The following is a 21238-nucleotide window of genomic DNA, read 5'->3' on the forward strand; positions in this document are numbered from 1 at the left end:
TGAAGACTTGCAGCACTGTTTTGTGGTACATCTCTTGCTTGGCCATCCACTCATGTGAAGGACTTTCTGCTTAATTGTGATTCTTAACAGTACTGTTATCTTCAAGGAAAAATGCTTTTTGATCCATGTCTACCTCAGGGACTATGCAAGATATTTTTTTTGTGTAGAAATGCATAACGCTATTGTATGGTCATCTCTTAACTCGTACACTTATTCATTCCCTTTTTGTAAGGTGGATGTATCTGTGTGTTTATTACATTTTTCCATAGCCCTGGCAGGGTACAGTTGACTCTGCAGTTGAGATGTTACTTAAAACTCTTCCTATGTTTAATCTCTTGTTCTAAACTACTTACTCGGCATGGAGTCCTCCAGATCTGTGAATGACTTGAGAATGCAAGAGAACTTCATCTGGAGAAGTAGCTCTCACTTTGATGGTTTCTGGCACTTTGGAGAAAACTGGAAGCCTGGGTTTATTCATTAAAGTTTAAGCTAATGCAAAGTTTTTTTTGTTTCATTTTGCTTAAAAGGTATTAATCATTTCATATTGATAAAAAATACTATTTCCTTTCATTGCTGGGAGTAATTATTTAGAGGATTTCTTCTCCAGGTTCTCCAAAGACACCTTTGCTCCACAGGAATGATGCATCTGAATAGGCCTAGGTTCCAGCAACTGTCAAGAGAGAAATATTCTCATCATTGAGAACCAGATGGTGAAATTCCTTTCCAAAACCGGTTATCTGAACCGTATTGTGATGACAGTCAGGTCATGGCATTAAACAAGTTTTACGTGCTCACTTGAGAATTAAAGTTCTTAAAGGCATCAAAAATTTATCCTATCCTGGGGATGGGGGAGTGGTGGTGCACAGAATTAACACTTTGTCTCTACCATCCTACTTTCACCCACTCCTGTTTTTTTCTTATTTGTTGCGAAGATTTTGTAAAAGTTGTTTATAGGTCTACATCAGAGAGAACAAACTCTAAGTCAGTTTGGAGAAAAGGAAGGGTGGTTAAAAGATGCTTGTAAAACCTTGCTTATGGTTACTACAGCTGTATCAAGTGTAATAGTTGTCATTTGAAATAAGGTATTTTGCTAGAATAATAAATAATAATAAATCAAGTAGTCTGCTTGTGAATTCTGAATCTTAACGTGTTACATTTTAAATTTTACAGGTACAAATGCTTCATCAAGCACCATTAAAAATGGAGGACCTTTTCCACGAGCTTGTCCAAAGTGCAATATTCATTTCAATCTTATGGATCCTCTAAAAAATCATATGAAGGTAATGTATTTGGGGGCTGGTCAGCATTATAAAAAACTTATGTGGGCTTCTGTTTGGTTATGAAAGTGTGCCATATTTTGATATGAAGATAGTCTGGCTTCTGGCTATGATCAATCAGAGCCCAAATGCTTGGTGTCTTGCAGTCATGGAGAGGTAGGGTGGAGTAGGGGAGCTCTAAGTCATGCCACGTTTTGCCTTATGTTTCCAATGACTGGAGGCATATTTGCTGTCTCTGTATGATTTCTCTCACATAGCTGTGACTGTTGGCCAGATTCAGGTGAAATTGAGGAAGGTAAGTGCCTGTGATTATAGGCAGCCAGTTGACGCACATCTGTGTTAGATTGCTACTGAGACAAAGATGACAGTGGAAACTTACCTTTTAATCTTGACATATCACTTGTAGCTACAAAAATGTTGTTAAGCTGAGGGGAAAAATTTAATTTGTAATTCATACTAAAAAAAATGTAAGAAGCTTTCAGCAACTTAGCATCACTTAGTCTGCTTATGAAATTACTTGTTATTGTTTCTGGAAACATTGTTTCCTAGAAAATATATATTATTATTTGGAGATTCATGGAAATATGAGGCATATGTGTTCTGTTTCAGGGGGCAGAGAGATGGCTGTGAATAACCTATGCAAAAAGGAGAATTACAGTGTAATAGAAATCTGTTGGGCTCTGAGTTACTGTTAACACAGATCATTCTGATTTACTGGGCTTAAGGTTTCCTAAATGGTAGCTACTGTCCTCTTCAGCTTCAAAACACAATGAAGAAACATACGAAACAGTGAGGAAGAAAAAAGGGTTTTATTTTTCCGTAATCATTATTTGTAGAGAATAACTTTTGCACTGTGTATATCAACTGAATGAAGGAACCATTGAAGAAATGGCTTTACATAGTATTATTTAATTAATTTTTTAGTTTAACTATGTGGGATAAATATACTGAGTTACGCTTCCAGAGTAGGAAATGAACCCTGTAATAGTGGGCTTATAGAAAGTAGTCCTGCATGATAAGAACCATTATGCAGTGGGAGAAAGATCTGTCTTCTGAAACGTTCTAATTTTGTTCACTGTTGGAAACTTCGTAGTATCTGCTGTATGAAGTACTTCATACTTTTTAAGTTTCATAGTATAGCTGTTCGGTTAAGCATTATGTACATCTTGACATAAAGAAGCTTAAACAATGTGTGTTGTGTGACTTAGAATTTCTGAATTTTTCAGTTATTCTGGAAAGAACTTTAGCAGGTTTCAATATATGTCCTCCCCAAAGAAATAAAAGCTAGAATTTCCCATTAAGTTCTTGGTAAACTTAGCTTGTCAGCAAAATACTTGCATAAAAGCTGCTTTTCTCTTTCTTGTTATTAAATCTAAATGAGTAGAGATTTTTCTAGTGAGTATGGCAACACTGGTATTCTGATGTCCAGCTTAGATTTATCTTACGTGAACCTACAAGAATAATCCCTTTTCAGTTTCTATAATACAGAGTGGTTTATTACGTAAACACTACCACAAGATCAATAACACTTCAAAATCCGTATCTGAATATGAATGAAGTCGGTATATCAAAAAATTGAGCTTTGCATCAAACTCCAGTTAGTGAGTGGCTTCCATTTTTAAAATGCTGTTGTCATCAATACAGTTTGGCAAGAGAGACTGATCCCATTGTCTCTGTCTCTTCTCCTCCCCCTTTTCATCCAGTATTGTTGTCCCGATATGCTGAATAACTTTTTCCTGGGAATGGCCAAAACAGAATGTTCAAGCACAACAAGCAAGACCGCTGAATCTGAAAAAGGAAAATTGATTATGTTGGTTAATGACTTTTATTATGGGAAACATGAAGGTGACACCCAGCAGGTACAACAGGAGCAGAAGACTCATACGACGTTTAAATGCTTCAGTTGTCTGAAAGTTCTTAAAAATAACATAAGGTATTTGTTTGTTAATCGCTTACAGCCCATAGTGCTTAGCCTCATGCACTAAAAATTTGTTACCTTGGAATAGAAATTTTTTTCTTACTGAAAACTGATAATACTGGGTGACTGAACAGGAGTGGAATTAATTTTTGCTGTGCGTGTATGGCCATAACTTAAGCTTTTTACACACTAGAGTACAAATTTTAATGGTGTCTAACAAACAGTAGAGTTTTAATGAGAGCAGTTGTAGGACTTCGAGGTTAGAAAGGGCAACACAAAGTATTTTACAATTTGCCATCTGGATTGATGGTGACATCAGTAGATGCGAGTGTTAATTCCCTTTAGGGATGCACAATGACTAATAGTTGGTGGTTTACTTATGTAACATCTGTTACTTTGATGGAATAATTTTACTTCTAAATGCTGCAAAAAACTTCAGTAAGCTATTTTAATAGGTAGACGAGTTTGTGTCATTGTTCCTTGGGAAGTTAAGGTCATTAAACTTTTTTACATGCATTCTTCAAAGGAAGCTGAAGTAGCAGAATGTAAAACTGAAAAATGGACTATTCCTTCAAAGGGCACAGTCTGCAAGGTAAAATGAACAGGCTTATGCTGACATTAGATAAATATAATTTAACAAAACAAAAGTTTCATGTAATTACAAGCATTAAATTTGCTATTAATCATGCAGTATGTGTAAATTCTAAGTAAAAGTACTTGTAATTTGTCTTATGCAGCTTGAAAACATTGTATGTTGTTAGACTTGGAGAGAATCTACTCTCATGATTTTATAGTTCCTGTTAATTATGACATTTCATCCTTTGAAATTAATGTTTTTAAGACCAATGAACAATATTTTATATGGGCCAAGAGGCTTTTCTTCTGGTTTTGTATGCATAAGACTTTTCAAATAAGCCTTTCTTGCAGTATCATGAAAACTAGTCCACAGAAGGAATACTTTATTGAGATACAGGCTCTGTTTTAAAAGACATTTTTCAAGCACTATTTTCTACTCAGCATTATATTGTAAGCTATTGGTGCTATGGTGCCTACATGTTCCACAGCAAGTGGAGCATTTACAAGTCAGTAAAAATGAGCACTTAATTTTTTTCTTTTAATTTCTCTAGTGTCTACTTTCAGCCATGTTAATTTCTGCTGTAATGTTGTAGCTGTATTCCATAGTTTTATAACTTCAGAATTTTTATTCCAATGTATATTTTACACTTTTAACCGTTTATAGTGGACAAAACAAATACATAGCACCTCTCTATCTCTAGTGGAGCTTTTCTGGACCTAAGTTTGGAAAAGCTCAAAATGATTCATCAGGGTGCTCCCTGCTTCCTTTAGAATGTCTGTGGTTGAACACATCACTGAAATAATGTTCTGTTAAGGTAATATGCAGTACTAGTGTCAATTCCTTCTGCTTAGGGACCAAGATATCTTCAATTAGCTTTTTTCTTTTTTTTTTTATTTTTTTAAGCAACTGTGTAATACTAGAAGCTTGAGTTCAAGAGACTACTCCTTGCTCATTTGTTTTTTTTTCCAATTCCAAGGTCACCCATTTGAGAACTACATTCCTTTTGTGAGTTTGACCTATATTTAATAGTTCCTCTGGCTGTACTGAAATGAAGGACATTCAAAATAGAGCAGGTTTTGATGTTTAACAGTAGTGGGTTGTGCAGCTAACTTGTCCTTGTGCTGCTCTGCCAGTAACTGAGACTTGCCAGTGTTGTCATTGGTGCCTAGACTTCTTGGACAGAGCAGGTTCCTACTACAGGTAGGGGGACTATTAATGAGGAAAAGGTAACTTGTAGTAATAACATACCACCAATTTTTTCATATGCCAGCTGTGCAGTGGTATGCTTTGATAACTGTCCTTCATAATTCACCTTCAGTCCTAAATGCTTTATACAGAGAAAGCTCCTGTTTTGAATGGAGGTGGTTTCAGATAAAGCGATAGTGTCCTAATTGCAGATATGTTCTTGCTACTTAATAGTTTGCAGCAGAGCTAAAGTTACACTTGTTTCAGAATGTGGCTTTCAGACTCTGGTGGTGGTGAAGTGTGAACAGCTGACATGTTTTGTTGTTGTTGCCTTTGCTAATTTCCCTTTATTTCAAGGCAAGAATTCTGTCTAAACAAACAGGGAAAATGCAATTGATTGCTTAGTCTTGGGACATGTTTCAGATATGTTGCATGCTCCTTATAATAGTCAACATTTCTTTTTAAGCTTTGACAGATGATTTGTGGCATGGTCAGCCTGCTTAACTTTTAACTTAACTTTTCATTACATTTTTTTATTCCTTAGATTTTTATTTTTTTTAAATTGAGAAGTCCTTAGAGTCAAGTTTCTGAAGAATCTGGTACGTCTTGCATGTGATATGTCATGTATAGTGAACAAGTGCAAAAACCTACATTTTAACATTCGCTACCATTTCAAGGTTTATGAACCACATGAAACATCACTTGGAGCTTGAGAAGCAGAGCAGTGAAAGCTGGGAAAGCCACACCACCTGCCAGCACTGTTACCGTCAGTTTCCCACACCATTCCAGCTGCAATGCCACATTGAAAGTACACACACGCCTTACGAGTCATCTAGTAAGTTGGATTGTATCACATTGAATCTTTTTGTGACCTGAAATTTTTAGATACTTTCTTACTTTCAGTTTGCTGGTTTCTAACTTCAGAATAAAGCTGTTGTACTTTAAGAGCAGTAATCTTGAGATTTAGTATCAGAACTGAGCACTGATTCAATTTATTTTGGAGCAATGTGTGTGGAAAAAAATATTTTAAAAGCATTGTTTTGTGCTTTTTGTTTAAGTGAAAGCTTGACTACAAGGATTCACATTGTTTAAGGGCTTTGCACTCCTGGTTTTCTGAAATCCTACAGGGAATTTCTTCTGAAGAGTAGAATAATTGTTAGATTGCTTGACCTTCATAGATATATATGGTTCACGTATACATATGTGTTGTATTTTATCTACTTATGACTCCAAATTAATTTTTACTTCTTGTTTTTCACTTTTCTAGCAATTTGTAAAATCTGTGAATTATCCTTTGAAACAGAGCAAGTTCTTTTGCAACATATGAAGGACAATCATAAGCCAGGTGAAATGCCGTATGTTTGCCAGGTATCTCAGAGTAACTGTCTTGTATTTAGATTACACCCAGTGCCCCATCTTTACTGTCAATAAACTTTTAACAAGAAAGTCAAACTTTTTGTTCTAGGTATGCAACTACAGATCCTCAGCTTTTTCAGATGTAGAAACACATTTTAGAACAGTTCATGAAAATACAAAACATTTGCTGTGCCCATTTTGCCTCAAAGTAATTAAAATTGGAGCACCCTATATGCATCATTATATGAGGCATCAGGTAAGTCGGTATTTTCTATCCTCAATGCTAGAAAAATGCTGAATATATGTAATGAAGCACTCTAGAAAAAAAGCATAACTGATTTGTGTGGTTGTAACTGGATAAGAATAGTTAATAAAATATGGTAGAATTATGACTGCTTCTTTTGAAAGGCCTTTTAAGGGAATTGTTAGACTGTTACGTTTTTGTGTGACAAAAGCTTACTTTTAAAAAAACCTCTGAATATCCTTGAAAGAATATTTATACTATTTGGTTTCAAGTACTGTGTCATCTTGTAACCTGATTACTCCTCCTCTTAGTAATGATACTGCCTTGCATTTTCTATTTAATTCCTACATAGTATCTTGGCTTTGTGCAATATTAGGAGTTTGTTCAGTTGATGTTTTAGAAACTGGATGACCGTTGCTTGAGACAAGCTAAGGCTGGAGTTTTGTTTGTCATGACATTCATGCTTACTATATATTGTCTTCCATTTTTAAAAGAAAAAAGGAATATACCGTTGCACTAAGTGCAGACTGCAATTTTTGACATGCAAAGAAAAAATGGATCACAAGACTCAGCATCACCGAACATTTAGGAAACCCAAACAGTTAGAAGGATTGCCTCCTGGAACAAAGGTAAGTGTTCATACAGGAAAATTAGAGGGGACAAAGGAACAAAATGCGTTAGAGGGGAACGGAATGGAATAGAAAAATGTGCTTTTCTCCTTTCTTTTCCAAAGCCAAGATTTTTTTACGGCTGGTTTGTGGGGTTTTTTTGCCACATCTAAAACTAAAACTCTAAAAAATACTCCTGTTGCAAGGATTGCCAGGCACAGTTTATGATTTCTTCCTGATGATCTTTGGTGTTGCTCTCTTCCCATTCTTCCATACCATGTATATGTCAATAGTCCAGTTAGTACTGCTGCTTTCTTGAGCTGTTGGTTAGTTTGCTCCCTCCTGTTTATCCCTTCTTGTGCTAGGAGAAAAGAAGATAGTTTGGATGTTAGTCTGAGGGGTCTGCATCATTTTTGTCCTTAAGTAGCTTAAAATTTGAGACAAATAGAAGTGGGAACTTAAAAAGCTTAAATCTAGATAGAAACATTTTTAATTTCATACTTGCAGGTCACTATTCGAGCATCTGTTGGATCCCTTCAATCAGGATCATCAGCTACATCTTCTGTTAGTACAAGCACCTCCACGTTTCAGTTATCACCTAAAGCGAAAAATACAACCACTAAAAATCATAACAAATCTAATACAAATAAGTCAAAAGCAAAATCAAAACCAGCTACATCAAGGAAGCAAAATGCATGGACCAACAGCAGAAAAAAAAAAGAAGTTACAAATACAGCATTGCATAATCTAAGGTAAAATATTAGCATTAAAAAATCTTTAAATATACTTTGAATGTAAATAACTGATCACTTAATTATCTTTTATTCTAATACTGCTGTACAGAAGATTAGACACTTATGCACCTGCTTTTTCTGCAGAACTTAAACTTTACACATACTGGTTCTGTGATTATAATTCTGAATCTTCATTCACCATTTTTGTTGGTAGTAGACTAATTTATGATGGAAGAACAGATGTTCTGGAAATATTTCTGTTCTAAATTTAGAATTTTTGTCTGCACAGAGCCACTGACTCTTGAAATAACTGACTCATTAGGCAGATTTATGTTTAAAAGTGACCTGTGGAGGGGAATAGATCTGCTTGGGTATTCTTTGCGAGTTCTCTTATGGAGAGGGAAGACTTTCCGCCTTCAGTGTTTTAAGGTTTTTATTCGAACCCATTATTTAAAAGGTTAAATCTTGTCTGTCCTAGAAGATACCTTAATTTAGGGAGCTACAAAAAAAAATATTCAAGAAGGTAAAAGCAAGCTGTTGGGAGAATGCAGTCCTTACGTTTACAATGTATTGGGTTTTGCTATCCTTATATTAATGATTTAATGCATTTTATGGACTGGAATATGATTCCATTGGCAAAGTTAGCAGTTTTCTTTGCAGAGATTATAGATGTCTCCCTTCCAATAAGGTGCTAACACTCACAGCATGTAGCTCTCTGAGACATCCAAAAATGTCCAGCAAAATTGGGGAAGAGCAGGATTACATTCTTGCTTTGTAGATATCTCAAAGCTTGTGGGGAATATCGGGTGTGATGGGAAAGATTGCGGTGGATGAAGCATTTCTTTGAAATCCTTCTCAAGGACATAGAGACAGCAGTAGCAGCTGAAGTTGCAGGTTCTAATCTACTGCAGTATCTCGTTTCCAGAAGTGGCCAATATTACATTAATTTTCTCCTTTTTTTATTAAGGTCATAGTGACAGTATAATTAAATAAAAAAAGTTTTCCTTATGTGTTTTAACATAACTTATAATAAGTATTTAACAGATAGTTTTAAGTTCTTATTTTTTCCCTAATGTAGGCAAGCTTGCTACTGACTTAAAGCAAAAAGTTTGAAATAGTTATCTCATCTGAAAATGTTGATATTAGCTATTAATGTTTTCACATTACTGCTAGGTATCGTTTGGGAGCTCACAAATGCATTGAGTGTTACTCGGAAATAAAAGATTTTGCAAGCCATTTTCCTGCTTATGTCCACTGTAGCTTATGCAGATACAACACTAGCTGTAGCAAAGCCTATGTGAATCACATGATGAGGTAAGAACTCCTCAAAATTTTTGTTGGGTTATCAAACACTTGCTAAATTCATATAAGGTGTGTTAAGTGTTCCTATTACCTGAATTTTGAACTGGGTTATAGGACTGGCAGGGAAATGTATAAGGTTGGATTTTTACTTTGTAATGAGGGCCTAAACCCCATGTTCTTGTTCTGCCTTAAAAAACACTGGTTCAGGCAGAGTTCTCTCTTCGCTTTGGAGTTTCTGTGGGATCTTCCATTATTTGTTAAGTCTGGCTGAAACAATTGTGACTAATTGTTGCATGTTCTCTGGGCGTCAGATTGAATGCCTCATCCGATTTTACAAGTGCTGAATGCATACAGCCACAGCTATTGCTAATGAAATTTGTGCTCAGAATACCATGTAAAGGATGTCTTAGATAGCATACTCAAGTGGGTACTTTTTCTTTTACTACTTCTCTTCTGGTCATCTGTAAAAATAACATCTCATTTTGCAGGAGATTTGTCACTGATTGAGGCAGTGGTAGGGTATTACAGATGACAGCTGTAAAAAGGCCAGTTAAAACAAATGCATTAGTTTTCAGAGCAGTAGAATCATAGTATGCAATTAGACACAGACCACGTAGCAGTGACAGTAAAACAAAATTTTGAAAACCTACTTGTTAATCCTGTGCCCTCAGAAAACCAAATGTATTGCGGAAAAATACAGAATGCAGTTGTCTTTTTAAATACATGTATGTATAAAATGTCTTGGCATTTTTGAATGTTAGAATTCTTGAATTTGTTACCCAAGTCTTTACAAATTTTTACATGTATTTTATATGTTGACCTATTCATACTAATTTCAACACACGTGTAAGTCCTAGGCTGAAATAGCTGACGTGCTTTTATGCATACAACCTAATGGTTGCATGCTTAAAAAAAATAAAAATTAACATGCTTAATTTTGGCTGTATAAGAGAAAGCTTACTCCAGAATGGGAGAGGGGAACCAAAAGGTAAACTGTTCCTACTGTTGTCAAATTCAACTGTGAAGTAAAATAGCCAGTCTTTTGTCCTTTGCCTGCTTGATGCACTAATACTCTCCCTACTTTGACCCCTTGCAGAACCTATTATCACCTTTTTTGGTGAGCGTAAGGAATGGAATCGTGAGGAGGATGGCTGTTAGAGGGAGAGTGTTTCTGCAGTAGCAGACCCTGTACTCAGCTGCTTGCTTGTGTTCACATGGGAGGACAGTGTTGGCCCATACTTAACCTGCGTATGAGAGAACTTACAGGTTGCCTGAAGATTTAGTTTATCTTGTTTAAAGCCATCTCTTTAGGAAGCGTGAGTTCAGCAAAGCTTCACTTTTGTGGAGTATTGTATAGCTACAGCCATGGTGCTTCAAGAGCTAAACCACTGGTGGAAGCAATGTAACTATGGTCTTGCAGGACTGTGTGAGAAAGTTCAGCCTGGCCCCTCCTGAACTTACTTACAAGGGAGACAGTGTTTTAAACTAGCGCCGAGATTCACAAGCCTGTAAGCTTTCAGCAATTTAATGTTTTAGAATAATGCAGGTCAGTAATTGATCCTTCTATTTTCATGCCTTGTCATAAGCAGATTGCAGTACCATGTACAGTGTAGGTGATATGTGGAGTAATGTATGCAAGGAAACCAATCTTAAGTGGTAATGTTTTGTTTTACTTAGTTTTCACAGTGCTCGTCCAAGTAAAAGATTTTGGATCTATAAGAAGCATTCAGAAGAGCTACGGTAATTCAGTTTGGTTTAAGTTACGGATCATTATGTTTTTACTTTGATAGTGAACTGGTTAGTTAAATGAGATTTAACTCTTGAATTCGTAGGCCTCCACAATTTAGAAAGAGCAGGAAAATAAAAACATTAGCTCTTCCACTGACAGTTCTCTTCAGTGACCAATATTTGTTACTTGTCCACATTTATTAACTTCTTTCTTAACTCTGAGCAGTTTTCAAAGATATTTCTATTTCTTTATTTTCCGATTATTCATAATGCACAAAATAGGGAGGAAGCAAGGGCAACAAAAAACCCAAACAAACAGCACCAAAACCGAGAAAGTCATGCTTTACAGATAAATTTCTGTCTAAAGTGGTGTTCTTTGTACTACACCCAGTGCGGAGATGCCCTGGTCATTGATAGAGATTTCTAGGTGCTAGTTGCAGTATAAAAAGCAAGAATATGTTTTTGTGAGTCATCTTATGTAAAGTTGTAGGAAATTTTACTTAGTTTTTTATAGCCTGTCTAGTTGCTGCAAATTAAGAAAACTGTTTTCACGGTCATGTTGTATTTATACTGCCTTTTTACTTTCTCTTCTCTAGAGGTGTGACTGTAGTGTGTCTTAACTGTGATTTCTTGACTGATGTTTCTGGCTTAGATAGCATGGCCACACATCTGAGTGAAAGCCACACTCATACTTGTCAAGTTATTATAGAGAAAGGTGAGTACATACAGTGTCTTTTTTATATAGTATACACGTATAAACATTTACGTGTGGATGTGTCTGTGTTATTGCAGTCCTTTTTTCAGTTGCATTATCATTATTTCTGTGTACTTGGGTTTGAAAGTGAGTACTTCTGTATGTCCACATTTTAAAATATTTTTAATTAAATCCTTTATTTTTGTTTTCAGTTTCTGTAGATAACCCAACTGCTGAACAAGTATCTGAGTAAGTTTCGTTTTACTGCTTAATGTTTATTTTGCTTGATTTAATGACAGAAGGCCAAAATTTGCACTTTAAACTTGGGTTTCTTTTGAATTTCATAGAATTTTAAATGTATGGATGAATGTAGACCCTTACTTTACTAGTGCTTTTTGCACTTGATACATACACAATTACAAGAATGAGGAGATAAAATGATTACTGTAGCCAAAAGCAAAACCAGTTTTTTGTTCAGTTTGGCCAAGGAGACATAACTATTTCTTGAAGTATTAGTTAGCACTTCTCAAGCCTGACTTATAAGTCTAGACATAGTGAGAATGTTACTTCAACTTACTTTTAATACTAACTTTATTAAATGAGTGATTTATGTTTTTAATGTAGTAGTAATGTGAATTTTTTAAAAAGTGACCTTTATTGAAATAGGACAAATTCAGTCTTAATCTTTTATAAATATTTAGAAATTTTCAAAATTTTGTTATTTGTATGGTAAAAGTATACTGTATTGCATTAACTTTTTAATTCTGACTTTGAAAGAAAATTAATGTAAGGGGTTTGGCTTTCAGGTTTTTTTAGGGATTTGAAAAAGAACCTGCAGTGTTGTGGAGATTGTGTTGCAGGGTTTACTTGGATTTTTTTAACCTTAGAAGAATCAGACATGCCAAGTCATCCCTGACTGTCCTGAACAGTACCTGAGGCTTTGCTCTATAGTTTGTGAGCCTTCTTAGGCCTTAATTGAAGGTTCAGAGGCATGTCGGTTGAATCAAACATTTAACTTCTTTCTAAACTATTTCAGAACACAAGAACAGAAATGTCAATTAGACTGCAAAAAAATATTTTAAAAGATGGAAGAAAATAGTTTAACCCTGATTTAACAACGGGGTGTCATTGAGTCCATCTAGCCTACAGCAGTTTTCTAAAAGAGGTTAGATAGTTAGATATCCTCATGCATGATGAGAACTCCTCCAACAGAGTGAGAAGTTCTTGGGTCTTTAAGCATAAACTAGCCCTTACTGAGTGTTGGAAATATCCCTAATAGGTTATTTCATAGCTATTAAGTATTTTATTTCTTATTTTCCATAAAGTGGTCAGTAAGAGGGGTACTGGAATAATCTGTCACCTGACCAAACATAGAAATATTTTCCTTTGGCTATGAGTAATAGTACAGCAAAATACATGCTATAAACTTCAGACCTCTACTAGTAACTGTTTAGCACGTGAGACAGTTGAAATAAAACTGGTGGTCTGATGGGATGACTAATAAATATTATTAAAAAGAATTGAAAATACTCTGGCAAGGATGAACAGGGCAAGGAGGTTAATTTGGGAAAGCCTTCCAAAAAGTTATTTAAAAAATGAAATTTCTGATTTTTAGAGCACAGAATACTGAAATTGAACAAAAAACTAGGAAGAGTCATCTGGGAGGGTGAGCTATATTCCCTTCGTTAATCCAGGGTGGCTTGTGTCCTTTAACAGTTTAGATATCAGGGAAACTCAATGGAAAAATAGTGTTGGGTTGTGATACCTGTGAAAAACTTAGCTTTTCTACTTGGAGCTGGCATTAGGTGTTGGGAATTAATACTTGCTGAACTTGATGTAAGGAGAGGTTACAGATGTCTTGAACAGTGGAGAAGGAGGTACAGTTTTGACAGCTGTTATCAGTATTGTACAAGGATCTGGTTGTCTTGAATATATTGGAGATGTATGAAAATATTTAAGGATGTTGGATATACAAAGTATGTATTGCTTGGAAGCAAGATGGGTGAGCACTGAAAAGATCTGAAGTGGAGTCAAGAGTACGTGCAGGTTTGGTTCTACATGCTGTTAGGGCAAATGCACATAGCCATTACTTTTGAGAGCTCAGATGTTGGCATAAGATTAGTTACAGGTGCCGCTTGAGGTCGTATAATCTGTGTTGGTGCTTTTTGAAACTGTTGTGTGTATAGACATCATTAATTCCAGTAAATCTTGTCCTGTTCTGTATACTAATTCTCTGATACCTTGGACAAGAATATATCATTGCTAAACCTAAGTATACCTGTGTAGCAAAATTTAATTTGTTATTTGCAGTACAGAGTACACACAAAAATTTTCATCTTTTTGTGGGATGGTTCTTCATGGTACTCTGTGGTTTGCTTTGGAAGAAGAGGAACTTGCAGACAATATTCATAACTTCTGCTGTGTAGTTTCTCAGTGATCTGTGAAGGTTTCTTCCCATTCTTTGACCTATAATTCAGTGAGGTATGACTTGTTTGTGGAGCTCTTCAGAGTCACTTCATCATTAGAAACAATCACTCACAGTTGCAGTCTTGAACACTTTTGGATCTTCTCTTGGATCTCTCACATGGTATCTTTTATTATATATTAGACTGTATGTGTTGTAAACCCCATCTTTATTGCTAATGTGTTCCATGAGGTCTGTGTAGTGTTGATGAGACAGTCTTTGGGCCAGTATCCTGCCCTTAGTAATACAGATAACCTGGCTGGAGATGTTCCAGCAGGAATTGCTTTTTAATTTGTTACTCTACATAAAGTCACCTCGTTTGTTTAGTGATCCACCTTGTGCTGAAGGGAATAAGGCTTAATAACTACACCAGTACTCTTCTAATGCTCAACTCTCTGCTTTGCGCAACAATTAACATATTTTTAAATGAACTGACAGCAGACATTTTTGTTGCAGGGGAGTTGAAAGTGAGCAGGTATCCTATACTGCCTTGGCTCACTGATACATCATTGTGGACCTGAAAATTGAACCCAGTCCAGCTTGGGATTATTTTGGTATGTAAGCAAACAAGGATCTGACCAGACCTTTTCCTTTTCCTTCATGCATTGAAGCTGTGGTATGCTCTTCTTGCATCTTTTAGGCAGCAGGTCTGGTCTTTTCTCCCAGTATTGTAGTCTGGCAAAGGCCCTTCTGTGATAATGTTCTCTGCTTTGCAGCATTGACTTGCAGCTTTTTGGGGGCTATACTCCTTTGAAGAGAGGCTTACCAGGAGGTTCACTTAAGTGATGCAGTGTTTCTTTCCTGCTCATTTGCGGTGTGTCTTTGCCACTCAAGTCTATTGATACCATCCCAAGCTAGAGAGGTGTATAAATGATGATGTATATGTGTTGACATCAAAGCCCGTTTTGTTCTGAACTTGATCCTAGCTTCTGAAACTAAAGGGCTTTGTCATTCTCTTTGGATGTTCACTAAAACATACAAGTCCTGATCTATTTAATTTTAAATTAAGTTATGATTTTGTCTGCCAATGACTTTACAGTATATAGTGGCAAAATATGCTTTGAATGACTTCTGTCACATGTAACTGCATAAACTGAATCTTGGCCAAAGGAATTTACTAGCTGCTTTGCTTTGGCAGCTAAGCTTCTTTTTGCTCCTAAATACTGTAGGAGGAAAGCATGTGATGGAAGCAGATACATTTATTGAGCCTTGATTCTGAGGGTGGAGCAGCTACAATTCATTCACACCTTGTTCTTTTGGTATCATCTCTCATCTTCAAGGATGCTGTACTCAAGCTGCTGAGACATCTGCTGCTTTTGATTTCACTGCTTCTGACTTCATCTTTAGTTCTAGATTATCTATGGCAAGTTTATCCATCAACAGGTTGTCTGGATATATGATGAGCTTTCCTTTTGTCATGATGAACATCTAGTGTTCCTCCAAACTCAACCTCCTGCTTACGGTGGATATGTGTCTTGGTTGAATCTCTCATTTACTAGCTTCCAAGCAACCTAACAGATAGAGGTAATCTTACTCTGAGATCAGTTATAACCTCCTAGTTGCAAGAGATTATTTTTTATGAATGCAAGCTGTTCTTGATTTGCAGCACTTTCTGCATAATCACATCCTCTGAAATTAATCCCTTTTTACCGGTACTTTTGTCCTCTTCACTTTCAGTATTCAAACAGTAACAGTTTCGGTGATAGTGAGCTTCTGCAACCACTGTGGTATTGCTAATAATGGCAAGGATCCTGTCATCCATTGTCTTTTACGCATATTTTGTGATTGAGCATCTGCACGCTTACTCAGTACTCTAAAGTCTCATCTTTTTGCTGCTTTTTTTTCTTCTGACAGAAGCTATTTTCCATCTTGAATGCTGCTGTACAACTTCAAGCATCAGTTACCTACTACAGGTTTTTCTTGCAGGACTTCCTTCTGTTTTGAAACAGCAGCATTCAAAAAAGCATAGTGGGTTTGTGTTTTCATTGTGAATATGCTGTTGCATTTCAGAGGAATTTGAATCTGTGATATTTCACTTTCATTCAGGTTTCCGGCAACAACAAAATGGGAATATGATCGCAGATTTTCATGGCTTTCAGAAATGTTCTAAGAATTTCCCAGAAATTGTACTAGTTTGACACTTTGATTTGAAGTTATGTGAATTGCACCTCTTTTGAATGTTCATTTGGAATATTATCATTTGGTTCTCTTACAGCTTTGCTACAGAAATGTTTTCAGTTTCAGACTTGCAGTTAAAAGACTTGTAAGCTACACACAGATTTGCCAGCTTTGTGTAAATAGTTCATGTAGAAACAGTTGGCATATTGGCATCCTGTTTCCATTTGTGTGAGGATCACAGAAATGTTACTCATGTGGAAAACTGGTATCATAAAATCAGTACTAAACCATGCAAGTAAACCTGCCTGGCTTGATATTAAATATCCCTGAAGGTCCCAACAACTACAAAGTTACATGAATAATGCAACATATTGGATCACATCTGCAAGGACAGAGCGTGAATATGCATGGTATAAGCAGTTTAATTTATGGTCAGCCTTAACCTGTCTCTTTTTTTTTTTGTTATTTTTAGGACCCTGAATGTCACTGCATTGTGGGTTCTTAAAAGACATGTAGTTGCAGAGCTGTCTTCCTTGATTAGCAAATGATATATTAACTTTGTTCTGACAAGGAAGTGAATTTTTGTTTCTGTTACTCTGTTCAATGTAACTGTGCAGCTTTGTGTATAATGACACTTCACTACTCATGATAATAGTCAGTTATGTAGCCATCCTCATTGCTAACAGCATTTTACAGGTGAGAAACTGGAGACAGTGTCAAGTAACATGGATGTCACCATCTTTTCTTTCCCGTTCAAATGTTAGCAGTGTAAAACACTGTAGTGTAGAAGCAGCTTTTTCTTCTTTCTATACATTCACATGTACCTTCCCAGTAAATGCTCATGCAGTCGGATACTTAGGGGAGAATGGTGCTTTATGAGTCATCAGCACTAGAGTTATGTCTTTCAAAATAGGGTATTTCTGCTAAAAGCTGGAGTTCTTAAAAGACAAAACAAAGCACATGCGCACACACAAAAAAAACCCCAAACCCAAAGACCTTTCAGTTCTTATTGGTTGTAAAATAGATTTGTATTTATAATGCTGGGTGTGGTTCAGTTGAGTGACCGAAAGGTACCTTGAGCCACTTAATTTAATGTAAAGCTGTTTTTTAGAAAATATTGAAGTTAGTCATCCTAGAAAAGGTTACTTTTGGTTAGGGATAGATAAAAAAAGGGATGTTTGGAAAAAGATTCCAGCTCAGTTTCAGTGCTGCTTACCCGAAGAAGCTGTGGGAGTAACTCATGGGTTGTAAGAAAACATGACCGCAGAGAAGACAGTTGCTCGTGATTTGCAAATATACATAATTTTACTATGTGAGAGCAGGGGAAGCAATGAGAATGTAGGAATTTCAGAAATGAGAATACTCCCATCTGTACTTGGACTGTGCATTCATAATCTACTTGTTCCACTGACTCCAAATCTCTTCCATTAGTCCTAGGTGACTCCTCGTGTATCAAATAAAGTTGCAGATCAACCTGAATTTAGACTTTAAGGTGTCTAAATAAATGTTCTTACTTACCTGGCTTTTATTCTGAGTCTCTTTGCTTTTACGGCCAATCCAATCTATTGAATATTTCAATCAAGCTGAAATTTTGTGCTCAGCTGCAACATTTTGGGGGGCATTTTTTTAAGGCATTGACAATTAAGGGGCATTTTTTTCATTGGTCTTAACTGGAAGTTTATTTTTTGTAGAATAAAGAGTCTTTGGAGAGGAGAGGTTTCAAAATTGCTTGAAAATGTGGACCAGCAGGCTGTACTTTACCAGAGCTAGTCATAATCTTTGTTTAATTTTCATGATGTTCTTTCCAGAGGCACTGTAGCTCCACAGATACAAGAAAGTACACTGCCTTTGTTGCTGTTTGCAAACTATGGGATTTAAGATTTCTTACATGATCAAAGTGTTGGGAACATCACAAGGTGATAGCTTTCTGTGCTTTAGTATCCGTTTGTGAAACTTCTGCTAACGACAAATTAGAAGGAACTACTTTCTAAAACAGAATTAAGGCAGAGAATGTGTGTCAGGAATCCACGGTAAACCATATTAACAGAGATGTGGTTATCACGAAATGTTACCAACCCTGTTCACTTCCAAAACAGCATAGACTAGCCAGTTTGAATCTCATTTATAAGTTATAAGGGATAATCACAGAAATCTGTCAGAATGTGATCATGTGAAATAAAGCTTATAATGTATTTAAAACAATCTACAGATATCTGATCCAATTCATACCCATTTATTTTGGCGGCAAAACTTAAATTTATTCAGAGAAGAACAGTATGTTTTGTCCTTGGTTATACATTATCTGATTTATTTGTGTCTAAATTGTTCTGTTCTTCCAAGAGTGACTGTTCTTAGACAAATTACTATTTCCAACTTATTTCTTTAAATTCTTGCATAGAAATCATTAAAGCAGTGAAGCTAAGCTTAAATATCTGGTGTTGCATCATCTTTTACTGGTGTTGCTGCTCATGATTAAATACTTCAGAGTATTCCAAGTCCCTGACCCAAAAAATATGTTGTCGCTTGATTTACCCTGATTTATCTTAGCATTAATTAGATGAGCATTGTTACAGCGCTATCATAGCAATGTTATTTTAAAACAACCTTTTTTTGATAGTTATTTTTGGTAGTTATATATTTACAATCTTTTATTGTAAATTAAGATGCAATAACTAAAGTTAGTTATAAATAGTTGTTTATACTACAGTCTAAGTTGTTGGTTAGCTGCTAGAATGTTAGTATTAGAAGGTGGTTGTGCTGTGCTGAAGCTGTGCTAAAAGTCTTTAGGTCTGGTTTTAGCACTGCTTTCTTGGATTAAATTAGGAAAACACATGCAGTAGGTATCAATCAAACATTAGTATACATTTATCATAAAATTTAAGTTGGTAAAGCTGTTTCTTCTGTCAAGTATTTTGTACCTTGTAGACAACCATTAAGACTTGCTGAGGTAATGAATAATTTAATTTATGATGAATAATATTATTTAAATGTAACAGAGGAAGCACCATACTTCAGCAGATTATATTTGTCTTTAATGCAGCATCAACAAAGAAATTACAGGCATAAGCAATTTCAAGGGTTTTGTTTAGCTGTGTTTTTTTTTTCTATAGGAAACATTTGAAAGGTTAGGTTTTATATTAGAACCGATGACTTAACAAGGTTCCGTAGGAGACATACTTGCTATCTCTGCGATAGTGTTTTCTTATATAAACACAGAATCAATTGTAGTGATGTTGTGATAAGCTGTTTAATTAATGTGGTTTTAAAAGTCGATAAATTTAAATAATGCATAGCTCATGTAGTGTATGGATTGTGCCTGCAAAGGTCTTTTGAGGGAAGCATCTCCTCCAAATAGTATTTGGAGGTCAGCTGCAATGTTTTACAGTTGCCCTGAACCACAGCTGTGTACTGGTATTTGGGTTATTGTAGGCAGTTAAAAGAAAACTGAGCTTGTTTTGCAGAATGTTTTTGTTGGGTCATAATGTAGCTTTATGCACTTAATTTAGCATTTCAGATCTTAAATATTTCTGTCAGGTTTAAGAGGCCATTATGGTGAGGAGATTATTCCTCATGTAGAATTGCAGCAAGCACTAGAATAAAAGTATTGTGAACCATCTAAAGGCTGTTGCTTCCTGGTTTTCATCAGGTGAGATAAGTGGAACAGGTTACATGAAACAAGATAAACTTGTATACCGAATAAAATATCTAAAATTCTGAAATGTTCTTCTGGATCTCTGAAGTATGTTTAGGCTCAAAATAGGTATCGACTTCACAGATTTATTTCAGATTGCCAAGTTGCTTTCTTACTGTAAGTATCTTCATCTTTATCTCTGTTTCAACCATGCGGTATTTTAAAACATTGAATCTTAATTCATTATCCACTAGGTTAAAGACCGAAATCTCCATTAGAGAGAAAGAAGCTATGTTGGAGGTAATGTCTTTTCTTTTCTCCACACAATCAAACTATATCTCTGAACTTCATAACTAGTTTAAAGATCCAAGACAATTATTTTTTAACTATACATATACTGGTGGATCATGGTGTTCAGAAGATTTGCATAGTGAAAAAATCTAGCTTTCTGTGGAAGAAAGATACGGCAGTGCTGGAGGGACACCTTTAGTATGTCTGCATGCCCAGAGATTTCCAGTTTGCAGTCAGTCTGTTCTGGTTGATTTGTATGCCGGGCTGCAGTGAAGGAATGCTTTAGTTACCTTGTGTATATTCATCTTCAGCGAACCTGAAAATTGATCTGAAATATAACCTGAGATCAGGGTAAATATTGACTATGAACTGTAACTTTTTGAGGTTTTTTTTTATTTGTGCTTGTTTAAAGAGAAAAATCTTTTGGAAACGCCTCTTTAGGCCTGCAGTGGTTTTTTTTTTTTCCTAGGCATGTGTGTGATTTTCCTCAGCTTTCTGCCTATCAGGAAGCTAAATGATGTCACAGTACCTCTTCTTAATTTTTTTCAGAAATATCGTCTTTGGGTTCTGATTTTACAGATACTTATTTTTTTCCCTGTAAGAAGTTGTCTTTCTGTTGCCCTTAGGAAAAGGCAATCTGTTACAGAAATCCCAACTGGTAAGAGAGTGGGAGAAGTCTTCAGACCTGGGAAAGATTTTTCTTGTAACACTGCTTGTCTGCTTTCCAAAATGCAAAGGGGTTGGTGATATTTTTTTAACAGAAGCAGTGATTTTGTAGAAATGTGAGAATACTGTTCATTTTCATTCAGCAGTGTTAAGCAAGATTCTCGAATATACACAGTAACACCTTTTCTTTCCATAGAGTCCATTACCACTTTAGGTGTGTTTTTTCATACTTTTTCATTATTTTTTTTCATCCCATACTGTGTTTCAGCATTATAGATGTCAAATGTGCATTTTTTGCTCCAGAGAATTGTGTTCCACTGTCTTTCATTTAAAAATAAAACAAAAAACCTGCCAACATCCCCCCCAAACCCAAACAAAAAACAAACAAACAAAAAAACCCAACAAACACAAAAAACCCACCCCAACAACCTAGCCCTTATGGTTG

The 21238-nt window shown here is 35.8% G+C and overlaps 1 protein-coding gene across 15 annotated transcripts in view; it reads left to right on the forward strand.

The window, feature by feature from the left end:
• ZNF280D (zinc finger protein 280D) overlaps window positions 1-21238 on the forward strand; it is a 55805-nt gene that overhangs the window by 22648 nt on the left and 11919 nt on the right. For 9 of the 15 annotated variants that reach the window (XM_055808703.1, XM_055808653.1, XM_055808647.1 and 6 more), the window contains 12 exons: window positions 1171-1280; window positions 2981-3210; window positions 5635-5792; window positions 6225-6325; window positions 6423-6569; window positions 7052-7186; window positions 7673-7917; window positions 9073-9213; window positions 10879-10941; window positions 11526-11644; window positions 11836-11872; window positions 20091-20136. In XM_055808703.1, the coding sequence (XP_055664678.1) occupies window positions 1171-1280; window positions 2981-3210; window positions 5635-5792; window positions 6225-6325; window positions 6423-6569; window positions 7052-7186; window positions 7673-7917; window positions 9073-9213; window positions 10879-10941; window positions 11526-11644; window positions 11836-11872; window positions 20091-20136 (1532 nt within the window). Of the gene's footprint in view, window positions 1-1170; window positions 1281-2980; window positions 3211-5634; window positions 5793-6224; window positions 6326-6422; window positions 6570-7051; window positions 7187-7672; window positions 7918-9072; window positions 9214-10878; window positions 10942-11525; window positions 11645-11835; window positions 11873-14543; window positions 14642-15470; window positions 15612-20090; window positions 20137-21238 lie in introns of all 15 variants that reach the window. The other 6 variants (XM_055808668.1, XM_055808687.1, XR_008747860.1 and 3 more) reach the window with 5 other exon arrangements.

The sequence above is a fragment of the Falco peregrinus genome, chromosome 1 (genome assembly GCF_023634155.1).
Source record: "Falco peregrinus isolate bFalPer1 chromosome 1, bFalPer1.pri, whole genome shotgun sequence".
NCBI classification, from domain to species: Eukaryota; Metazoa; Chordata; class Aves; order Falconiformes; family Falconidae; genus Falco; species Falco peregrinus.